The sequence below is a fragment of the Harpia harpyja genome, chromosome 13 (assembly GCF_026419915.1).
Source record: "Harpia harpyja isolate bHarHar1 chromosome 13, bHarHar1 primary haplotype, whole genome shotgun sequence".
Classification (NCBI taxonomy): Eukaryota; Metazoa; Chordata; class Aves; order Accipitriformes; family Accipitridae; genus Harpia; species Harpia harpyja.
Window position 1 is genome coordinate 28,269,572 of NC_068952.1, and position 23,324 is coordinate 28,292,895.

The window sequence follows — 23,324 nt, forward strand, 5'->3', positions numbered from 1 at the left end:
CCCATTTTTATTAATTTAGAATTATCTTACTAGAATTAAAGTGTTCCCAATCCACATGTGATTATATCTTATTTTCCAGAAAAATGTACAATGCACAGTCTACTAAAATGAAAATGAGGGCTGCTGTAATCCTCTCAAAAATATGCCATTTTTCAAAGATTATACTGCCCCATTTCACAGCGTATAACCCTCTGGCAATCAAAACATAAGTTGAAATCAATTTTAAATACAAAACCTTTATTGAAATCTATCACTGCAGCAGAAAATTAAATGTTTACCTTTACACTGCATTCCTTGGCGAAAAAGGCCCTTGAGCAGCCGTTTGCAATACTGGCATATGGTGGGACGAGTGTAAGAGTGAACAGCAAAGGTGTGCGGAACCTTCACTCTGCAGAGCACCATCTTTTCCATCCAGATGGGACGGCCACTCCAGGAGGGAATCCTCTTACTAGGTTCTGGGCAGCAGCGCTGGAATAAAGAAGGTATACATGATTTGCATCAAAACAGTCATGGCAGTCAGGTGAAGTCCCTGGTGACTGGAAAAAGAGAAACATTGCACCCATTTTTAAAAAAGGTAGAAAGGAAGACCCTGGGAACTACTGGCGTGTCAGCCTCACCTCTGTGTCTGGGAAGATCATGGAACAGATCCTCCTAGAAGCTATGCTAAGGCACATGGAGGACAAGGATGTGACTCAAGACAGCCAACATGGCTTCACCAAGGCCAAGTCCTGCCTGATCAACCTAGTGGCCTTCTACGATGGAGCAACTACATCAGCGGACAAGGGAAGAGCTACGGATGTCGTCTATTTAGACTTCTGTAAGGCCTTTGACACAGTGCCCCACAACATCCTTCTCTCTAAACTGGAGAGATATGGATTTGATGGGTAGACTGTTTGATGGATGAGGAATTGTTTGGATGGTCACATCCAGAGCGTAGTGGTCAATGGCTCCATGTCCAGATGGAGATTGGTGACAAGTGGTGTCCCTCAGGGGTCTGTATTGGGACCAGTACTGTTTAATATCTTCATCAATGACACAGACAGCGGGATCAAATGCACCCTCCGCAAGTTTGCAGATGACACCAAGGTGAGTGGTGTGGTTGACATGCCTGAGGGACGGGATGCCATCCAGAGGGACCTGGACAAGCTCAAAACATGGGCCCATGTGAACCTCACGAGGTTCAACAAGGCCAAGTGCAAGGTCCTGCACCTGGGTCAGCAGAGAACCCCCAGTATCAATACAGGCTGGGGGATGAAGGGATTGAGAGCAGCCCTGAAGAGAAGGGCTTGGGGGGTACTGGTGGATGAAAAGCTGGACGTGACCTGGCAACATGTGTTTGCAGCCCAGAAAGCCAAGCATATCCTGGGCTGCATCAAAAGAAGCATGACCAGCAGGTCAAGGGGGGTGATTCTGCCCCTCTACTCTGCTCTGGTGAGTCCCCACCTGCAGTACTGCGTCCAGCTCTGGGGCCCTCAGCACAGGAAAGACATGGACCTTGGAGCAGGTCCAGGGGAGGGCCACAAAAATGATCAGAGCACTGGAACACTTCTCCTCTGAGGAAAGACTGAGAGTCACAGTTGTTCAGCCTGGAGAAGGGAAGGCTCCGGTGAGACCTTACTGCAGCCTTTCAGTACTTAAAGGGGGCTTATAAGAAAGATGGGGACAAACTTTTTAGCAGGGCCTGTAGTGATAGGACAAGGGGTAATGGTTTTAAACTAAAAGAGGGTAGATTCAGACTAGATATAAGAAAGAAATTTTTTATAATCAGGGTGGTGAAACACTGGAACAGGTTGCCCAAAGAGGTGGTAGATGCCCCATCCCTGGAAACATTCAAGGTCACGTTGGACAGGTCTCTGAGCAACCTGATCTAGTTGAAGATGTCCCTGCTCATTGGACTAAATGACCTTTAAAAGGTCCCTTCCAACCCAAACTATTCTGTGATTCTACTTTGGGCGGGGGGGAAGGGGGTGGGGGTGTTGGCTCAGAAAGTGACCAGATAAGAAAGCAACCTGGCCAAGGAGCTTTAAGAGGACATTCTGGTATCATAAAACAAAACCAAGAAAACGCCAGACATAAAAGCATTGCAGAGAGCAGGAAAGTATGTATGAATCCTTATTTCCACAGAAGCTAAAATGCTAAAAATTCACTCTTACAACTTTTTTTTTTTTTTAAGCAACCTGGCAAGGTTCACAGACAGCACATACAAACCCCCATGTAGGGTATAAAATGGAAAACACTAGAGGTAGGCAAACCATAATCCAATCACTACCTCAAGCTATCAGTTTTAAAAAGCAATGTATGGCATGACTGGAGAGCTTACTAAGTTAGGCAAAAATATTTAGAAAATTAAAAAATAATTTTGGAAATTAACCCCCCCCAAAACTCTTTGAAATTAAGTTAAAACAAAAACTTTGACAATTAAAACACAAAAGGCACTGAGTATGATACTGAACTTTCAGCAGGATAAACTTACAGTTACTTAGATCTACAGAAAAATGTAAAAGAACATGGCTTTATGCATCTGACCTAAAGCATTTTAAGACTGCTGAAAGATAAACTGCAAATATAGTAATATGTTACTGATCATTTAAGCCAAGTATTCAAAATCACATAGCAAAGAAGAGGTGTCAAAGAGGTACTAAACATGCACGTAGAAATCATAAAGTTAAATTCTGTGATAGAAAGATGTTTACTATTCTATGTTTGCTGAATAAATCTTACCAATAGTTATAAGCATCAGAATAAATATTTTTCATGACTCAATACTAGGCTTCGTAGCCTCTAGCTAAAAAAATTACGTTCAACTAGACAATCTTATATTTTAAACTATGGTAAGAATTGTTATACCGTAAAGTAATAGAATTAGATAAGTAGGAAAGACCAAGTGTCAAAAGCACTACTTTTACCCCACGGTGGAAGCAGCAATGAAACAAAGTGATCTAATCACTGTCTGTCCTGTCTTACGATCCCAATGTAGTTGCAGTATAATCGATAACCTCTCAGCAATCATCATAACCATTAGACCAAAGAACTATTATGGATGATGGCTTTTACTGTAAGCCCTTCATCCTCTACACCCTCCTTGATAAGGCTTGATTTTTTTTAGATTAACTCTGTGAAAAGCTTAACAGCGTATCAGGAGCACTCTCTCCTCTCGCAGCATAAAAGCTTACAATTTGTACTGCTTTAGCCAAGTAACTATGCTATACTGATACCGTAATTACAGAATGAATCTGTATTACAAAGAAGGCAAGGTGGTTTATATTCCTGAAACCAAAGTTCTTGGAGTTCATATAACAATGAGTGACAGGCTAATAACAAAATTATACGTGAAAGTTATAATTTACTTCCCATTTCATTTCTCACAGTAATAATAGTTATCAGTAAGTATCACAGTCACCAGGTTTAAAAATGAACTAAAACCAATCATAATGGTTAAGCTCAACTCCCTCGTACTCATTATGAGCCACTTGCAACCCTATCTAGCTCCCCAGAAGTTAAAGGATTTAAAACCAGAAATTGTTTCCCCTTTCACATTACATACTTCTTCAGAGGCAGAGGATGTATATTCAGCTTGTGCTGGTCTTGGAACTGAAAGCCCTGCTCCTGGTAAAGACACATTAGACAGACGCCTCTTTCTCACTCCACTGCAGTTATTTGGAATCTTGAAGGCGCATCGCTTATGGTAGTTTAACCCACAACCTGAAAGAGAAGGTTTTTTAGACCAAAAACCTCCCCACATTCAGAGTAACAAAAATAGTACTAATATTTTGATACAGCAGTTAAAAAGATGATCCAGAAAAATTATAAAGGCAGAAGTAGATTGTTCTGTTAAACTCTCTTATTTTAGTGTTCTTGATGCCATTCACAGAAACAGCTTTTTTTTGCACTACTTGCTATAATACCGGTCTCCAGTAAGCCCAGCTCTAGAAACAAGATCTAAACTCCAAAGCAGCTGATAGCCCTCCTCACTTCTCCCCCCACCAGGAGACTTTCATCACTCCCTCACTTTGGAGCACTAGAGCCAAGGAGAAGCCAGTGAGCAGGCAGCGTCAGTACCTGACAGCAGGCTGCAGAGCACTCTGCAGCCAGCTGGATGAAGGCCAGAAGGAAAGGGATTCCCCTTCGGGAGTTTCTCCAAAGTATGTGCTCCTTGTGCAAAGAACACAGGCTTGTAAGCTAGCTATTTTTTTCAAAGTGGGAAACAAGAACACTTAAGTCATTTGCCCAAGGTCACACACAGTTTGCATTAATGCCAGGATCAGAACTTGGATTTCCTGATGCACAACCCCTTCCAACTCTACAAAATACTACGTTTATCATGTGCTAACATATCAAACAAGATACAATTTCTTCTTCCTCATCTCATATTGATATACACACACAAAAATGCACTAAAAATCAGACTTACCTTCACATTTTAATCCTTGTCGTACCAAACCCCAAAGCATCTCTCCGCAGTAGTCACAAAAAGTGGGAGCCTTGTAGGAATGCACATAAAGTGCATGAGGACGAATCTGGAAATCTTCAACTGTAGCCAAAGCTTTTAAAAAATTGCAGTAAGTTATGGTTCTTGCCACAGGATCAACATGGATTTATGGAAAGAATATGTTGTTTTAAAAACAGCAGATTCAAAGAACACTAATGAGCTGTTTAGGGATCAGCATTTTACTGTATACCATTTAAATAAGCATTTAGAAATTTACAGTTTTCAGTAAGCCTTTTTTATTGAGGAAAAAATCCATTGGATTCTGTAGGCTAATGGCCACAACTAATCAACAATACGAGTCACAATGTTGAAAACCTCACTAAGTTGAGAAGGCAAATACAACAAGCTTTGCTAAAATCAACTTAAGAGTAAATATTTGAAAGAGCAACTTAATTTTCAAGCTGGTTTGTAACGTACAAAATTTTCAAATGAAGGACAGTTCTACAGGTTAGATTTTTATCTTCTAAAGGACTTTTTCAGTAAAAGCTTATTAGATTGGACTCTATCATTGTGTGTATCAAAACAGAACTGTGGATAGAGTTTCCATGGAACACTGGAAACTTCATTAGTAATGTTCTTTTTCTTAAACAAGCATAGATATATTTAAATGAATTTTTTGTCCTGTTTCTTTGGAATGTAGATTTTAAAAAAACAAAAAAAACAGTATTTTACACCAACATTACCTTGCCCTGATGGCTACTATTCTTTGATCAAATATGTACGAACACTGCATATTCAGATTCTCATGTCTCAATTTTAAAACCCTACTGAAAGAGATTTACATGTCTTCAAAATGCCTTGGTTCCTGGTAGTCTGTCTGTTTATAAAGAAGCTGTCAAGAGATTGTCAAGAAGAGGCACACAAAACAAATTTTCCCAATATGTCATTCACCAGAAGCAATGAAAAGCTCAAACCAAGATGATCAACTATTGAAAACCCTAGACATGCCTAGAACAGTAGGTACTGAAATGCAGCCAAGAAACTCAGCCTTATGACTCTGGAAATCATACTTCATTGATCCAATTTACAAATCAAATCCCATGACAGCCAAGAGATCTCTCTTTCCAGAATGTAACCTCAGTTTGGCACTTAGTCCTCATAGTCTGAAAGAACTGCTCGATACTAGTCCAGCTTTTATTTGTAGCTTAACTACAGCTGGCTTTTGGCTGATTTTGACAGGGTATTGATGAAACATACAATTCAAATCAGTTAGGGTTTGGTCGGGGGTGGGGGGAGTCCTCATTATTGAAGAGTACTACAGGTTAATAACCACCACTCTAAGGACTTTATCGTTTAAAAGAAACTGTTTTCAAGCACAATAACCCTTAAGAGTCTGTCCTTATAGGTATGATTCAGCAACTACGTTTATATAAACCCTTTTAGCAGTATAAACCATCAATGGCAAAAGCTACAGAACAAAAAGACAGATCTAAGCAAAAGAAAGCCAACGACAGTTGGAAGAGAAAATTCTGAATCCCACCTTCATTTCAGCTTCAACAAATATAATAATAAATATATTATAATTATAAATTCATATTCTTAGAATTCAGATTTATCTATAAAAATAAACCTGAAGAAGATTAAAACATGACAATGAAACAATAACAAAACTGAGTGCTGAAGCATCAGTACCACTTGGATTTTCTTGGAACCCTCTACCCCAAAACAGTGACCCAGTATGAGACTTAAGTCAAAGAGCTCAAGACAAGCACGATAGTAATGGTCCATACAGTACTATTTTCTTTTAATTTACTGAATAAAGCACTGTTCCACTATTACAACAATACCTACCAGAGAGTACAACCTCAACAAGATCTCCCTCATGTATCTCTTCTGCTGATGTAATTCGTTGCAAAATATTATCTGAGTTCAGATCATGACGGAAGAGGAGAATTTTGTCATACATGCCAAAGAAACCACACTCTGGGAACTGCAATAGAAAGCAAACTCTAAATTAACACATGCTCTTTGATAATCCTATTCATAAATGTTTTTAATAACAGCTACAGAACTTGAGTGTTTTAAGTGTTCCATGGAAACAAAATTGATCTGCTTATTTTTGAGGAACTGAAGCATTTTCTGAACTGAAATGTAGCATAAAAAGGTAAGGTTAAAAAAACAAAACAAAACATATAAAACCCATCAATACCAACTTCTTCCCTGTTCCCCCCCACCCCCAATAGTGACGCTTTTTTCCAATCCTGAAAAGAAAAAATGTTAGGGTTTTTGTTTCTTTGGGTTTTTAATCTCTCAGACCTGCATAATCAGTCTGGCACGTGAAAGCCAATGCAGATCTTTCTAACTCGGATACCACCACCTGTAACCCTTATTTTACAGGCATTCTGGTCAGGCAGGTACTCAGCTTGAGACACTCCAGCAGCACCTGCCACACTTTTCTCGAGGGGCAAACCAAGAGAGGCTCCATGTCATTGTTCTACTATAGTTTAGATCTGCAGAGGCAAGAAAAGGAAAACTCAATTCCCCACAAGGACAGAAGAGAATATTGAAAATCCATAGAGGGGATAGGTACACTAAGTAACATAACGTTTCTCCATGACACTTCACTGAAAACAGCTTGCTTATTCTGTATTCTCCCTACTCTTCAAAATACTGTCAGTGTGAATTAAACTTCTTAAAATGAGAAGGTTAAAAGTAAACAGACATTTCACAGAGAAAAAGAGCAGGAATAGACCCTGGAGAGAAATGAGTAACAATCAACCAGCTCCTTTGGCCTTTTTTTTTTTTAAACCAGAATTCAAACTCGAGGTGGGAACACACATACAGAAGTGCTCCACAGAAGAAAACAGGAAGAATGTGGGAAAAAGTATGGAAAAGCACACAACAAACTTCCAATTAATTAGATAACAGACTACAGTTTGGTAATTTAGGTCTTGCACAGTCAGTAAGCAACAGGGTCTAAACTGCATGAAGCTTGTGGTATATTAATTGTCCTTAACGAAAGTAGTCAAGGACTTGTTTCTACCAAATCGAAGACATAATGAAGTTATCTGTCATGCCCATTGTTTTCACACTCCCTTCCCATTCAGAGAGCAAATAATTTCCTCTTTCTGGTAGCAATTTTATCCAAAATATTAAGATGGCCTTCTCTGTTTTGGTATGCACACCCTTACACATTTACATTACACATAATACCAAAGAATCCCCACGCTCTGGAAAGCATACTATCTACTTGGACAGTCACAAAGAGATGCAGAATTTGTGCCTTTTAATCCACGCAAAAGTAAAAGACAGATGTCACAACATTATACTGACACCAGCAGATATTTAACCGCAGCACCAAGAAACTGATTTACTGGGCTGATGCCAAAGCAGCAGGCTGCTTCCTCTGTCTCCCAACTCTCTCTTAGATTCCCTACATAAATTTGACACTCTCTTGTATCTGTACAGTAGGCATGACAGTACAGATATGACAGCAGCATTATACTCCCCGAAACCAGATGCTTTTTAAACTTTTATACAATAAAATGCTATTGATTAAAATCTCTTCAGTCATCTGGAATTACCTGTAAGAACTCCTCTCTTACCATACTTTATTTCAGTGTACTCTCCGCTGATTGGTCTTGATAAACAGCAAATATCCATGAATATTCTGAAAATTACATTTTCCCAACCGCCCAAAGATTATTTGTATTAGGAAAGCAAATAAAAAGCTTGAGAACTAGCTGTGCTGCCCAAATACATGTCTCAGTATCTCTGCAAGTATGCACAGGACTTGACTTCATATTCAGAACATGCATAGATACAGCACACTAGTAAGCCTTCCAAGGGAACTGACAGTTCTTCGTACCTGAAACAGTGCATAAACCTGCTTTAAGCTCTAACTCAAAATTCCACTGTGCCTCAAAAACAAATCATGTTTACATTTTTTTTAATAAGTGCTGTGAGGTTTTATTCTTCAATACTATAGACACTGTTTAGCCAGGTATCACATCTTAATGCTAGTATCAACAAGAGGAAGCTACCACATCAATGCTACAATCAACTGTATCCTCAGGATAACTTTTATTTATAGTATATCAATTGCATTGTGCTGCTGAAAAACTTAATTCCAACAAAAGGGAGAGAAAGTCAATGTGAATATGGTATCTGCCTGCAGATAAACATGACGCTTTTTATTAAAGCTGATATTAATTCAGCTGCAAGGAGGGAATCAGCGTGAACTACTGCCTCTTTGTATTAATTTCACAGCACCACCTACAAACCACAGATTTTAAGGAACCACTAAGATATTTCACAGGTTTAAGCCTCCTTCTTTTGATAAAGATATGTCTTTGTTTCTCTTTTTTTCATTCTTTGAGACCAAAAACCTATTGTGCAGCTGCCAGAACATCCCTACACATAATCCCCAACCCGAGTAACCAGGTCACGTAATGACATACCAAGAAGCACTTATTCTAAATGCTAAGACCATATGTATTCTGCATGTGCACCATTTACCCATTCTCATGTACAAATCTTGGATTTATTAAAATGTTTTAAACATACCGCATTAATTTTGGTGACTAAAAAGCATTAGCTGACACAATAAACAAAAGTTACAGATGAATACTCAAAATCTTCTTTGTGACAGCAAGTGTAATTATTAAAAATGAGACATTACATTCCTTAGAAAGCAGCATCAACATTAATTCCAAAGTTTGTAAATAACAGTATAATGCCTATAATTAAGATTTGGTTTTCAAATAAAGTCCAGACAAAGGCTAATTTAATTTCTATGGAAAAAAGTATTGTAAAAAAAGCAAAGTCATCTATTATAGATTGTTAGAACTGTTGGCATCAACATCCACCTTTGGTTCTATGTTAATTAAATTGACCTTTTCAGCTGTGTATTGTGAATGCTTATGATACTGTAGTGACATGTTTTACTGCCCTCTTCTCTCAAAACAAGTATACATACACATGGATGAAATGACTGTGAAAGGTTGTCTGTTTTTCTAACTGTAATATTTAACCTCATAAAAGAGAATTCCCTCTATTTGCAAGCTTCAGCTTGATCAGTAGCTTCTAGACTAAGATACAGAATCACAAGCCCAGGATTAACAATAATCTATGCTAGTATTTATTGCAAGAAGCCTATCATGAAACACAGACTCTGTATACAGTTTCTATAGATATATGTGACAGACTTCACCCAGGACGCATTTTTCTATGCATCATGCATGCCTAATCTTCATTTCTGAAACAATAGTTCCAAAAACTAGAAGTGTTAGAATAGAGCTAACCTGTTGACTGGTACTACAGAGTTGCAGTTGCTACAAGGTTCTCCTGAATCCACAACAGGAACAGGCATAGCTAAGGAACATTGCAACAGCTCCCTTAACTATCCTGCCTGTTAGGTTAGGTGCTTGTCTGCATGCCCACAATGGAGCACAGAGGAACAACACAGGTGGGGCAGCCCACATAACACCCTGCCCAGCTCCTCGCAGGGCCATCACAGGAGCTGTCAGCCCACCAAAGGTCCATCTCCACATGCCAGTGGAGCAGAGAGGCACAAAAGCAGGTGGGGAACCCAAATTAAGGACTCCAAGGAAAAGATACCCTGTCCAGGCCCCTCCCAGGACTCTCACAGCAGAGCCTCAGCCCAAGTTTCCAGCCATAAAACCCATCAAAATAAGTCAACACCAGAGCACCTTTTGGACTGAGAGGGGTTGCTGCCCAATGGTATGGGACACATTATAAGATGCCAGGGAATTAGGATTGTGAAATACTTATGTCCTGGGTTCAGCTGGGATAGGGTTCATTTTTACAGGAACCTGGGAGGTGGGGGGGGCATAGCCGGAGCAGCCGACCTGAACTAGCCAAGGAGCTATTCCATACCATGTGACATCATGCTCAGTATATAAATGGGGAGCGGGCCGGGGGGAGTTCTCTCGACTTTCGGTGGGGGAAGTGGCGGAGCGTCGGGTTCCGGGTGGTGAGCAGTTGCACTGTGCATCACTCTTTTTGTATATTCTTTCATTAGTACCGTTGTTGTTGTTGTAACCTTTTTTTTGTGTTGTCCCAGTAAACTGCCCTTATCTCAACCCTCGAGGTTCCAGTTTTTTTTCTTTTCTCTCCTCTGTCTCCTCCCTATCCCACCGGAGGGGGGCGGGAGGAGTGAGCGAGCGGCTGCGTGGTCCTTTGTTACCGGCTGGGCTGAAACCACGACAACTTATTATGGGATGTTTATGGAAGGAACCAAAGGCAAGGAAAGAGGTGATTCAGGGTGGAACAAACGTAGAGAAAAAACAGAAGGATAATGTAATAAAATAATACATGATAAAATAAGGATAATAATAGAAGGATAAGAAGATAAAAAAGGCTGTAAACAGGGGCTGGTCAGAACAATTGTTTGGCCATGCCCCATGCCTGATCAGCACCATCTATACTATCTTTTCATTAAATTCCATTTCTAACTATTTTCCTGGATGATGGGTTCTCATTCTGAGCACATATGTGTGTATGAGGGTTCTGAGTGCCAGCAACTTGAGCCAGACCACAGGTCAGAGGACCCATGTGGCTGTGGTGCCAGCGACTGGAGAGACCAGACTGAGTGAAATCAAGAGCCAACAACTGCAGTGGGCCTGCAGCCCCAGTAGCTTGAATATGCAGGTGCCAGCAACTGGAAAGACCAAGATCCAGGGGCTGCTACTGGGCAGAGTACATGAGCCCAGGTGCTGGAGACATCCACTTTTTTTCAGGCACGTGGTGTGTGTGTGCGTGTTTTTTTTCCCCACTAACAGACCTTCATCCTAAACTACCAGAGAAGGGTACAGCACGAGACCATTACTGCGGTTTGTGTTCATGTCAGTGCTCTCTGTGTCTGCCTGTGTCAATCTGTGTGTATACACGTATGCATTGCACACCTGTATCCAAGTGCCTGTGCCTACTGGGAATACATGGTCAGTCTTGCTACTGGTTGGACCTTGGGCACAGACCTGCAGCAGCCTTGCCTCTGCCAGGAGGCTGTTGGATTCAGTTATCCCTAACAAAACTTTTCAAGTTTGATGAACAAGTCCTGCCCTTTCCTTGCACACGCTCCCGCCACAATTCCCCTGTTATAAAAGAACAGACCCTAATGCAAAGATGCCTCTGACCGCTCCTTTCCACATACTTCAGCTCAGATTACTCTCCTCTGCCCCCACTACAGTCCTGTGCACCCAAGCAATGGAAGTGCTGGCTGGCTGCCCTCTGCATGGCCGGCCCTGATGAGCTGCAGGTGGCCCGTCAGAGCCCGCATCTAAGGCACTTGGCCAGGCTTCGATGGGGAGGCTGTGCAAGCAGCTTGGCTCCTTACAGACCTGCAGCGCCCTGCTCTCTCTTCCGCTTCCCAGTACATGTGGGAATACAGCATTCCTCACTAGCACCTTAGCCAGAAGGCTGTGTGCAGACTGCTGGCCAAGAATAACCTCATCGATTAACAAGGCTTTTATTTCAAGTGGTATCTTTTAACAGAATTTTTACGCAAAGCTGAAACTATGTTCAAGTTGTACACTACCAATTTTTTCTCTCTCATACTGCAGAAAAGTACAGCTTTTATAGCCTTCCTTATGCTCAGTTACATGAAGCTGTCAAGAACACTATACAGTTCCTCTGAAGTGTTAGGAGCTTATAATGTAAACTTGAAAACAAAACTCAAAGCAGAATTTTTTAAAGCCTTTTTTATCTTATGGGATTATACAGCTATTACTTTCCTGCATAAAAGCCCAGAGTATCTGCACAGTGACTCAGAACATGTAACTGCCAATCCCAGTATTACTAGGTTTCCTAAAAGCAAAAAGGAGACTGTTCCCAGTGTTAACAGTTCCAAAAGAGCATCTAACTACAGGAAATCACTTGTGGGAAGTCTATGTATGCAATAGACTCTGCCAAAATTAATCTCTGGTACACCAATATCATCAACTTATGTAAAGAATGTATGCAACCCTTTGTACTTGGGTGGTACTAGCACAAGGAACACTACTAGCGCATTACTGCAGTTACACTGAGGAAAAACAATTGATGTTATCTAGAATGCTTATACTGCAAGTTACAGTATGTCTAGTTTTAATTGATTGTGCATTACACCATTCTTTTTACCCAGAAAAACTTAATATACAGCAGCCAGTATTGCTGGAGCAAAACACAAATGAGGCTTCTTTCTATCTTGGCAGTAACTGAAAAATCCCTCTACTTCAAGTTCCAGGACTTACTTTACAAAGTTCTGGACCAGTCGCCAAAAATTCACACTAGGGAAAAGTGTAGGCGAATATTGTTTCAAGGTCCAATATCTCATGACCCATCATAACTCAAAACAAATGCTTCAAACCACTGAAAGTTAATTCCAAAGTCTAATGGTGCAAAACACCCATTACCTTGGAAAGTCTCTTCGTTCACTGAAATCACTCCAATCTGTTATCCTGCATCCCTACCCAGCTATTCACTCCCACTCTTCAGAACCGTGTGCCAAATCACATTATCACACAGACAATTAGTTTCAAACATGTTGCATGAGATCTTTCCCTCCCAGATGCCTCAGTACAGACATACTGGGACTACTTCTTGGCTAGGTTTTCCAGCATACACACCTATTACCACATTGGAAATGTTTATCTGCTCCACATATACCAACTCTGTGCCCCCAGTACTCCCCAGCTGTCATCTTCTCACAGGCATGTTTGCTTCTCATGCCCCATCTCTCTATTACTTTGCTGCCATATTTAGCTCACACAAAGAAAGCAGATGACAAGTCAAGAAGGCAGACCAACAGGGGGGAAAGAAGATTTGAGCACAGATGATGAATACAAAACATGATTTGCATTAATTTTAGAGCCATTCAAAAATAAGCACCATGAACTATTACAAGCTTAACCTGGAGAAACACCGAGAAGGATGGCTGCAGTACTGTTACCTATTTATCACACCAAATTAAGTTGTTACTGCAAGAGTTGTAGAGATCCATTTGTAACACGGATGGATTGTAATATGATCCTTGTAATACGATCCTTCTCAATATTTTATTAGTAAAACATCTGTTAACACTTGAGAAATCATATTAAGCTTCAAGTCAACACCTCTGCCACAATTTGGTTAGATAGCCATTACCATGACAGTGTCCAAACTGTTGGAAGACAGCTCATATACATTCCACATGTTTTGGTCTTTTTACATTACAATTTAAAGTATTTTAAAATAAACACTTCTTTCCCCTTCAGCAGCACTCACTGAAAAGCTAGCTATCCAAACGACTTTAATTCAGCCCCATTAAAGCTTGAGTTCTTAGGTATATGACTAATACAGGTATACAGTTAATTGTCACTTAGTTAGCAAATTCTACAGATCTATTTGTGTGTTCTTCGTGTCAGACTTTTTTCCCCCTGATTATCAAAGCAAAACGTTTGAACGCATCTCCTCATCTCCTTCCCTGCTGCACCCCAGTCTAATTCATCTTCAAAGGAAACTGGCTAGTTTTCCAAATAATCCAAGGACTTCAGTCATATTCCAATTATCAAAAATGAAATCCCACCTAGTCTAATTAAAATAATAGGCAGGACTATCAAAAAAGTGCATACATACTAATAGGATCACATTCAATTCAGATTATTCAAATTATTGACCAGGGAATACAATGTACCAGGACTACAACATTTATAAAAACAATGGAAGTATGAAACTACAGAAACAGTAGAAAGACTCACAAGCAGGTGTAATATGCAAAATTTAACTCCTTTTAAACACAGCTATACTTCCAGTGATTGCGTTATCAACAGCTTACGCAGTTCAGAGTCTTGAAGAAATAAATGTGAGTGTGTACATGTTAAGTACCTGTGTAAGTGGCTATTGACAGATTAAGGCCTGAATTCAGGCAAGTCAAAACAGCATAATGTGGCAGGAAACAATCTAGTAAGAAAGCATAAGTACCACTGGGAGAAGAGACAATATTTAAAGTAAACAACGACAACTTAAGGACTCTGCCTATAGAGAGAAAAATGACCAAAAAACCCAACATGGAAAAAATAGCCAAAAAATAAAATGAAAGAACAAAGCAGCACAAAGAAAGCCAGTAATCAAGTAGAAATGAGATTATAGACAATCATTAATTTGCTGTTGAGAGACAGACAATTACATGTGCAGTTGAAAGAGAACGATCATGTTAGGATGAAGAAAAATTAAGACAACAAAAGTACTATTGCTAGCAAAAGCAAAGACACCAAATACAGAAGAGTTACAGGAATCAAAATGAAAGCAACAGGTGCTAGATAAGGGTTTCAAGCCTATACATAAGCAAGACAATTTTGCAACTACTTCGAAGAAAGAAATGAAAAAAAACCCAACATACTACATATGGAAAAGTTCAGCAATAGCAGAATTGTAAACATTGTTGGTAGAGAAGGTTTAAGAACAAACCTGAAACAGGCAAGCCATGAAAGGAAAAATTACTTTTGGAGGTGAACTAAATAAGACACAAGATAGACCAAAAAATACTAAGCTGGATCAAGTTCAATAAGATAAACAGAGAGGAAACAAGTACAGCAAACGTGAATGAAACACTAGAAATATATAAGGGCAGATAAAGACGAGGAAGAGAGTGAGAAAATAAGTTCGGTTTGGCTTTTTTTTTTCTTTTTTACATTTAAGACATATGAGAGCACCATGTTATGAAAACACGGAAGAAAAATCCAAGAGAGATTTGTTAATCAGTAAGACATAAGAAATACCCCTTTGACTCTTCTAAGTGGTGACCATTTGGGTGGGTTCAGTGAGGTAGAAAAACTAGTTTGGAAGGTTAAGAAACAGATTGTACGGGTAAACAGTGTATAAGTATTCAAGTCAAAGAGAAGGCAACGGTTAGAAAGGATCACAAGAATTTCAGGCAAACACCCTAAGGTAGAAAGGCAATTGGCCTATTTCAGAGCAAAATTTAGCAAAGCTATTGGAGGAAAAGTATGTAAAGAAGGAGGATGCTGAGTATGACTGAAAATGAGAAGGATGAAGGACAGGTTTGTAGATAAAAAAAGTAGATAAGGGAAGTTTCAGAACCATGAAAGTAAAGATTTGTAAGTTTAAGAAAAAAGTTATGATAAATCTTGCAGGTCCTGATACTATATAAGTAATAGCACAGAACAATCAAATATTTTTCATTTATAGCTGTTAGTTGAACTAGAACAAAATAAATAAGTTAGAATAAAGCCTTTATAGCATGCTGTCCTACATAATTCTTAGTTTGCAGGCAGTGGAGTATCACCACATGCGAGTTTCTGGTTTTAAGCTAGTAAGCCCTATGTTCTACTTCATGTCCTCTCATGTGAGGAATGAAGAAACAGTATTTAAACACAAAACAGGATTAAGAACTTGCCTCTGTAATATCTGATCAATGTGCAAGGACACACACTGTCCATCTACAATTTATGCTACACATTTTTCTGCTTCTAAACACATTCCCTCTATTCCAGCAGTCATATCTGGTCATGCTTTGGCTCCTCTTCAGACTCTCCCTGAGAACTGTATGTCCGGTACTTTAACATACAGCAATCTAGATAAGGAATGAACAGAGAAGACAGATTGAGACTATAACCAAGAATCTTTTGAAGCATCCCTATAAAGTCTAAAGTTTGTTTTTTCTGAGGACTTCTATTAAGCGTTCCAATATACAATACCCCAAACATAGTGCTCCCTGAATTTAACTTTAAACATGAAAAAAAGTTTTTGCTCCTCTCCCAATGTTTAGAATATTTTTAACAGAGCTAAGAGACAAATCAAATATTTGCATTATTCATCTTGCTCTCCTTGCAGCCACATCTCTCTAGTTTCAGTTCTGCTGATGCTACTTTTAATTACCCTTCTGCAAAACCTGAACAAGCTACACCGAACAGCAGCCTTTGAAGCAGGAAGCACAGCTGACCATCAACAATATGGCAAGACTGGCAATACAGAAAGCGCTATGAAAATGCATTAGGTAAACACAGTACTTATTTCCTAACCAAACTGCCCTCCAACACAGGCTTTTGCAGGATTGTTCCCTCCCCAGTTGATTAATTTCCTCTGAAATAAAGGTAAGGCATAATTTATTTTTCTGCAGACTTCTGAGGATGCTATAATTACTTTTACAAAGGTTAAAATCCAGCCTCCTCAGAGATCTGCTGTAAGTCCTAATCAATGTTTTTGATACTGTAATTGTAGCGTGAAAGAGAGTCAGGCAGGCGGTTCAAGCTCCCAAGAAAATGAGGAAAGATACCTGAAACTTTTTTTTGTTCCAGATATGTAGACAAATACAAGGCTGAAATGTGACTTAAAAGCACTATTAAAAACAAGCAAGGAAACTTCCATTTAATTCTAGTAAAGACACCACTCAAATAAGAAGAAAAGCTATAAATGACTCCAAGTAAAAAAAGATATTTCTCCTTTTTCATTAAAGAAGGGCAACAGTAAATAGATACTGCTAACTACAGAACTATCACAGGAACAAACTATATAGTACTCTGAAGTTGAGAGCCAGGAACCACTCAAGAAAAGACAGTTTAAGCAGGCTGTGGAATACCAAAGGAAAGGGAAGCTTTAACACTGTTGAATCGCAAAGGCATACCCAATAGCTGCAAAGCTTTCAACTGGAAAAAACAGGCAGCCATATGCATGACAGTACACGGAAGAACACAGTTTACAATTTTCACATAAAAACAAAATTATGTATTAATACTAGAATATTTAATATGCTTGCAACAGTCACCAGATCTAAGAGGAAAAAGTCACGGCAGGACATACTGCTGTCAGATACAGGGCAGAGGGAAGATACTGCCACTTGTGCACTGGCTGCAAAACTACTTATGAAAGATGAATCCACCACACATAAGGTTGTTTCCTGATCAGTTTGCTGCCTGCAAACATATTCTCACTGAGCAGTCATTCACTGGTAGCACCAGCTGCAGGAGAGCATAAACTGAATCAAAGCCAGACAAAAGAGGAAAACTAATCGTGAAATCCTCATCAGTTTTGCAGTAGGCAAAAAAAAAAAAAAAAATCCTCATCAGTTTTGCAGTATGCATTAGGCTCAGCATGTAAGAAGTTTCTTGACCTAAAACAAGAACCAGAGCTAAATTTTTAGCTGAGCCTGTCAAAAGAACCGAAAGGAAAAAGAAAAGTGTGAATGTATTTGTTTTCATCTTTCTTTAAGATAGGAGACAGGAAATATGCAGATGCAAAGAAGAAACAGAAGATTTCTGTTGATACAGAAAGAAAAAGCAGCCCCTAAAATGGCTGTGAAAAAGTGCACCTAACATTCATGGTACCAAAAAAAAAAAAAAAGTTGACCCAAATAACTTGTCTCTTCAGAAAGGAACTAACACGCTGGACTACATTTTGGTAGCCCATAAAGTTATTACGAAATCAGCTTGCATGCCAACTATTTTGTGAAAATATGGAAGATGCAGTAAGTTGTGAGATGGGGAAAAAAGATACACAAGCATATGCAAATGAGAGTTCGTATAATGTTTGCATTTACTTTCTTTCAAGCTATTAAGTGAAAAACAACCATCTAACAAAACAAATCAACCATAAATACCAATCACAACAATGAAAGACATGGAGAAAACAATTCCCTATAAAATAATCTACCTGCAACACTCTCCCTCTCATCCACCCCTGACCTTGAGGGAAAAGAGCAATTATTTCTTCGTTATTTTGTGAAACAATGTTAACTACTTTTCAGGTTGCTTAGTAGGATCTAACCTACCTAACCTAAATAAAGATAAAACTTGGGCGCAAAAACAGCAAGATCAATGATATTTCCTTCCTAGAGAGTCAGAACTTGCAACAGCTTAACCAAGACACATTTGAAAAGTAGGTTAAGATTTTTTTATTTCTTGGTTGACCCTCTCTTAATAGAAATTATGCTGATAATAATCCTCTCATAAAAGAGTAACGCATGTATTCCTTATATGGAATAACAATACTAGGACAGTATTAGCTGTTCGGTGGGGGTTTTAATTATTAACTAGAAACAAAAAGAAAAGCTAGGATCATGCAAGTCTGCAGGCCTGCAATGCATTTCTGTAGCCACAACTGGTCCTTTCATTACAGCTGGCTATACTGTTCCAAGAATACTCCTTAACAGCAGTGAGCATAAACCAGTAAAAACCTAAGATATCAGTGACAATCACTGAAAGGAAAAAGCATATTCTCCATATTGTGAAAACTAATCCTCGCAGAAAATTTACTACTACATCTTCTTTTACTAGATTTCACAAGCAAGAAAGTAACAGGAGGGTTTACTCCTTTTTAATTTAAAAGCTTCTATCTTGGGAGTAAACAAAATTTCTTTGTGCATAACTGCAAACATCTAACATGGATCTTTGTCACTGTACCAAACTTCTTGGCATATTCCAGTCACGTGTTGTTATTCCTAGCAGTCTGTTACAAAACAACCGTTGCCATCAGCAGGATGTGGTAGTGTTATACCATACCTTCTGGTAAACTATAGAGCACACGAGGTCTTTAACAGCAGAGAGGGACAGGTCCTGAGCTTCAATGGTGACAGTCTCTCGAGTGAGACCAATCTGCAGAAGGAAGGAGACCCCATGCATAGAGCCCCGGGAGTTGGTGAGGCTCTGGGTACTGAAACTGCCATTGGAGAGTCGACTGGAGAGCCCCGACTGGGGACTTGAAGACAAAGTTGGGGTTTGTGGTGCAGCAGCATGACACGTCGGTGGGGAAAACTTCTGTAAGGATGGGGGAGAAGAGTCGTTTGCTGACATCTGACTTGCTTTACTCTGTCGAGATCTCCCTAGTAGTCAAATTCTAAGAAAAATATGTTGTCAGTTCTTGGTTTGAAATGGAAACAAGGATAATGTAACTGTCCCTTTCTTAGTTCAGTAAAATGCCCCTGACCGGTAAAACTTAATTTTCCCTTTCATTCTGTGCAAGCCAAAGAGCAAAATAATTTCAGCCGTAAGTTACTTTAAATTAAAGGTTCTCTTTCCGCAGTTACAATCAGCTGATCAAAAGCAGACTGCCTGTCCTTTAGCACCACGTCCGGACAACAGAGGCTTACATAAAGGCCTCACAGAAATACATCAGCTCTACTGTTTTATACTTGTCCTTCATTTTTATGTATTAAAAAAAAAGCTGGAAACACAGATGGAAATAATTGTCAGTAACTCATTAAAAATATCCTTGTTCACCTAATTCCACAAATCATATCTTAAATGCAGATTTATCTTCATGTAGATAGCCTTTTAGAATGAAGAAAAAAAAAGTGTATCCTTGAGCAACAACAAAAGTCCACATATGTGATGAATCTACTTCTCCTTCAGAAAGTCTTCTCTGAATTCACAGGACATGGTTAACTTGGAGATCAGTGAAGATATCTGATTTCATTTTTATAAAATATTTTAGCTCATGAAATGCAGGAGCAGAACGTCTGAAGACACAATCACATTAAACGTAATCTCTAGCTTCACCCCGATAATCTCCAGCATTTTGAAATGTTGTACTCTGCCTGTAGGGGAAAATATAAAGTTGTTATTCCACATGAAATGCATAAAACTGCATAGCAATGTCATAACCACTCTACTTTGAAGCAGCAGGATCACCAATTCCTTGTACTCAAATATGTTATGTTAGTAACGTTTTGTACTTATAACTTGAACTTAACTGTTTTCCCACTGTATGATACACAAGACACATCAGACCTAACACTGCCCAATACGTTACCACATCTTTTAATTAATGGTAATTTAGCAGAGCAAAGCACTTAATAGTTAAGGGGGGGGGGGGGGGGAGTAGACCATAGCTCTGCTCTGTAGTTGTACACTGAGAAGCTGGTAGGTAGGGAAGGAAATTTATTAAATGCATTGAAATGTCCAAAACCCCATAATGTCAAAACTCAAAAAACCTCTGTGTAGCATGTACTCAGGATATCATCTTAATACTTTTGTTCAAGACAGCTGAAGAACATCTTGCACAAACTCTAACTGTAGGAAGATATGCATAGCATACAATTGAGCATTCGTTCTTTTGAAAAAAAAAATCATTTAATACTCATGTCTGATTAAAAAAGCAAGTCTGCAACAAACTTTTAAAATAGATCACTTTATAAGCATCTTGTTACAAGATGCTGTGCTACCTGATTTGGTATTTCAAGCTTTTCATGAGCAACTGAAATGTGCGAAAAGAATCATTTTTAGATTCCCTGTGCAGCTTCTGCCACAGAAAGTTAGCTGTGAATGCAAAAGTGGTTCAAGTACATAGATATTATGTATCACTAACAGTTTTTAAAGGAGCACAGATCCATACAGGACACCAAAATCAATAAGCTCATGTATTTTTTCCTTCCCTTACATACGAAAAAATCTCAGCAAGTATATTACTAATATTAAATGAAATTAAATTTTAGAAAAGAAATGCCACAGTTTATCATACACAACATAAACTGTCCTTACTAGAAAAAAGGCTGACAACTGGTAAAACAGTCCATTTAATAGATTACGCACTCCTGGTATTTACCAGTGTAATAACTCAAAACCCCACTGCCACTGCATTCTAAAAGGTAGATAAGGAAAGAGAGGTACATGAATTGCAGTGCTGGAAGGAAAATAAGCTCTTGGTTCTGTGATAAAAATTCCTAACAGAGGCTCCAGAGGAGAGAATAAATTAATACCTTCTGGATTTTCAGCACAGGTATCTACAAACTGTTGTCTTCAAATACTCAAGAGTTGCTGGACATTTACCAACAACACCTGAAAAGTCAACTTCTGCCTTAAAGAACACACTAAACACGATAGAGGTGAAGGTCATAAATAGGAAGAGTGAGGGCAAGCAACAGTAAGATTTAAGCACCTTTCTCAAGAAAGCAGCTTCACAGTGCCTTCAACTTTGCTTGAAGAGGACTTATTTTTGTGTTTTACACATTGCTTTTCTCTCCCTCGCTTCTCACAGATACCAGAGACAGCAAATACCAAGCCTCAGGGGTGGATCTGAATTAAAAAACAATAATGCCTAACCAACATAACAGAAAATAGAAAAGCCATACAATGTGAAAGAATTAATGGGTCTACTAAGCAAGTTTAATTTAGACAGTGAAAACACGCTGTGAAAGCTCACCTACAGCTGCCTAATTAGAATGTTAATTATATTTACCAAAAGCACGATGCATTTGCATTTACAAAGCCTTTTCATACCAAGTGTATTTGCATATAAGCCTTTAATGAAGTTTATTTTTGCTACTTGGTAGGAAAGAATGGATCTTTCTAACGAAGGAAAACCATAGAAACTGCTCACTTTGTAGTCAGGATAAACTGACTCTGAACATCAAATAAAGTAAGTGCATATTAATCCTACGATTCTATATTTATATGTAAAAAAAAGCCCTACACCTCAAAAAGCAGAGGCGCACACGGGCTACGAAGGGAGCCCACCTGCCCCCTTCCTCTGCTGCACAGCTCGCAGCCCACTTTCCAGCCGGCTCTCGCAGCAGAAGCGCTGACCCTCCCCTTCCTTTCGGGGCTGCTCCCGAACCAAGCGGCTTTCAGGCAGCTTCTCCAACGTCTGGCACTTAACTCGCCCTCCTTTCCCCCTGCTAGACAAGACACGGACTTCGAGCCCCGCTCCGAGCGGCTCCTCCCGCTGCTCTTACCCCCGCGGGAGCTGGTCGCTTTCCCGGTTCCCGCCGGGAGAGACCGAATCCCCCCGCCGCGCAGCAGCCCGGCTCCCGCCGTCGGAGTTCGGGGCCGCCCGCAGGTGCCGGGGCTGGACTTGCGGGCGGCCTGCCTGCCACCACGGGCCGGGCCGGGCCGCGCCGCGGCGGGCGGGACTGGCGGAGGAGCCGCCGGCGCGGCGGCGGGATGCGTCCTGCCTGCCGCGGGTCACGCAGCCCCGTCCGGGCTGGCGCTGGCAGCCGCCCGTCCCGTCCCGTCCGTCCCGGGTTTAAATCCCCGCTGGGCGACCCGCCCCCGCCGGCACAGTTCCCCGCGGCGCCGCGCTCCGGAGATGATGTGGCCTCGGCCCGTCACCCCCACCCCGGGGCACCCCCGCGCCAGGGCGGAGCTGCCGCCGCGACGGCGCTTCCCCCCGCGGGGGGCGGCGGCGGCGAGGGGGGGCGGCCGCCCCCACAGCCCCCGGGGCAGGGCCCTTGCCGGGGTCGTCGTCGGCGACGTCGCCGCTCCCGCCGCGGCAGGAACTTTCCGAATCCGCCCCCGCCCTTCCCCGCCGCGGCGGGCCCGGCCCCCGCGCCCCCCTCCCCCCCCCACCCCCGCCCTTCCCCGCCGCGCGCGCCGGCTCCCGGCCCCAACGGCGGCGCGCGCGCCCCCCCCGCCCTCACCTGCGGCCCCGCCAGACGCTGGCTGCCCCCCGGCCGCAGCTGCCTCGCGCGCATCTCAGCCGCCGCGCAGCCCCGCGGCTCCCCGCACACACCAGAGCCGCCCGGGACGGGCTGCGGCGCGGGGGCTGCCGGGAGCTGTAGTCCCCCAGCCCCGCTCTGGCCCGGGGAGCCGTGCACAGGCGAACTACAAGTCCCGGCGTGCCTCGCGCGAGCGGGGCTCGGAGACTGAGGCGGCGCATGCGCAGGCCTGCCCGAAAGAGTTTCCGTTAGTTTTCTTGCCTGTGGCGGTTGCTGCCCTGAACCGCTAACGGGACGGTGGGGCGCGGCGCGGCGGGGCGGCGCCTTCAGCGGCTGCTTGCGCTCCATCTTGCAGCTGGCGCCCCGCCGCCGCTCTTGCCTCGCTTCTCCGGCCCCCGCCGCCTCCAGTCGTGCCGAAACTTGGGCCCGCGCCAGCTCGCACCCGCTCGCTGTCGTGCCGGCGCCGGCCTCGAGTTTCGACAGCTCCTCCGCCCTCCCCGCTGTACCTCAGGCAGCGCCCCGGGCCTC

At 41.4% G+C, this 23,324-nt stretch overlaps 1 protein-coding gene across 3 annotated transcripts in view; it reads right to left on the minus strand.

Annotated features, from left to right (window-relative positions):
* PRKD3 (protein kinase D3) overlaps window positions 1-23,324 on the minus strand; it is a 49,808-nt gene extending 26,484 nt beyond the window's left edge. Inside the window, exons 1-7 of one of the 3 annotated variants that reach the window (XM_052805210.1) lie at window positions 22,779-22,892; window positions 21,299-21,435; window positions 18,925-19,958; window positions 6,281-6,419; window positions 4,412-4,543; window positions 3,545-3,702; window positions 279-468 (exon numbers count right to left, since the gene is read on the minus strand). In XM_052805210.1, coding sequence (XP_052661170.1) covers window positions 279-468; window positions 3,545-3,702; window positions 4,412-4,543; window positions 6,281-6,419; window positions 18,925-19,215 — 910 coding nt within the window. In that variant the 5' untranslated portion in view covers window positions 19,216-19,958; window positions 21,299-21,435; window positions 22,779-22,892. Of the gene's footprint in view, window positions 1-278; window positions 469-3,544; window positions 3,703-4,411; window positions 4,544-6,280; window positions 6,420-18,924; window positions 19,959-21,298; window positions 21,436-22,778; window positions 22,913-23,302 lie in introns of those variants that run through there. The other 2 variants (XM_052805211.1, XM_052805209.1) reach the window with 2 other exon arrangements.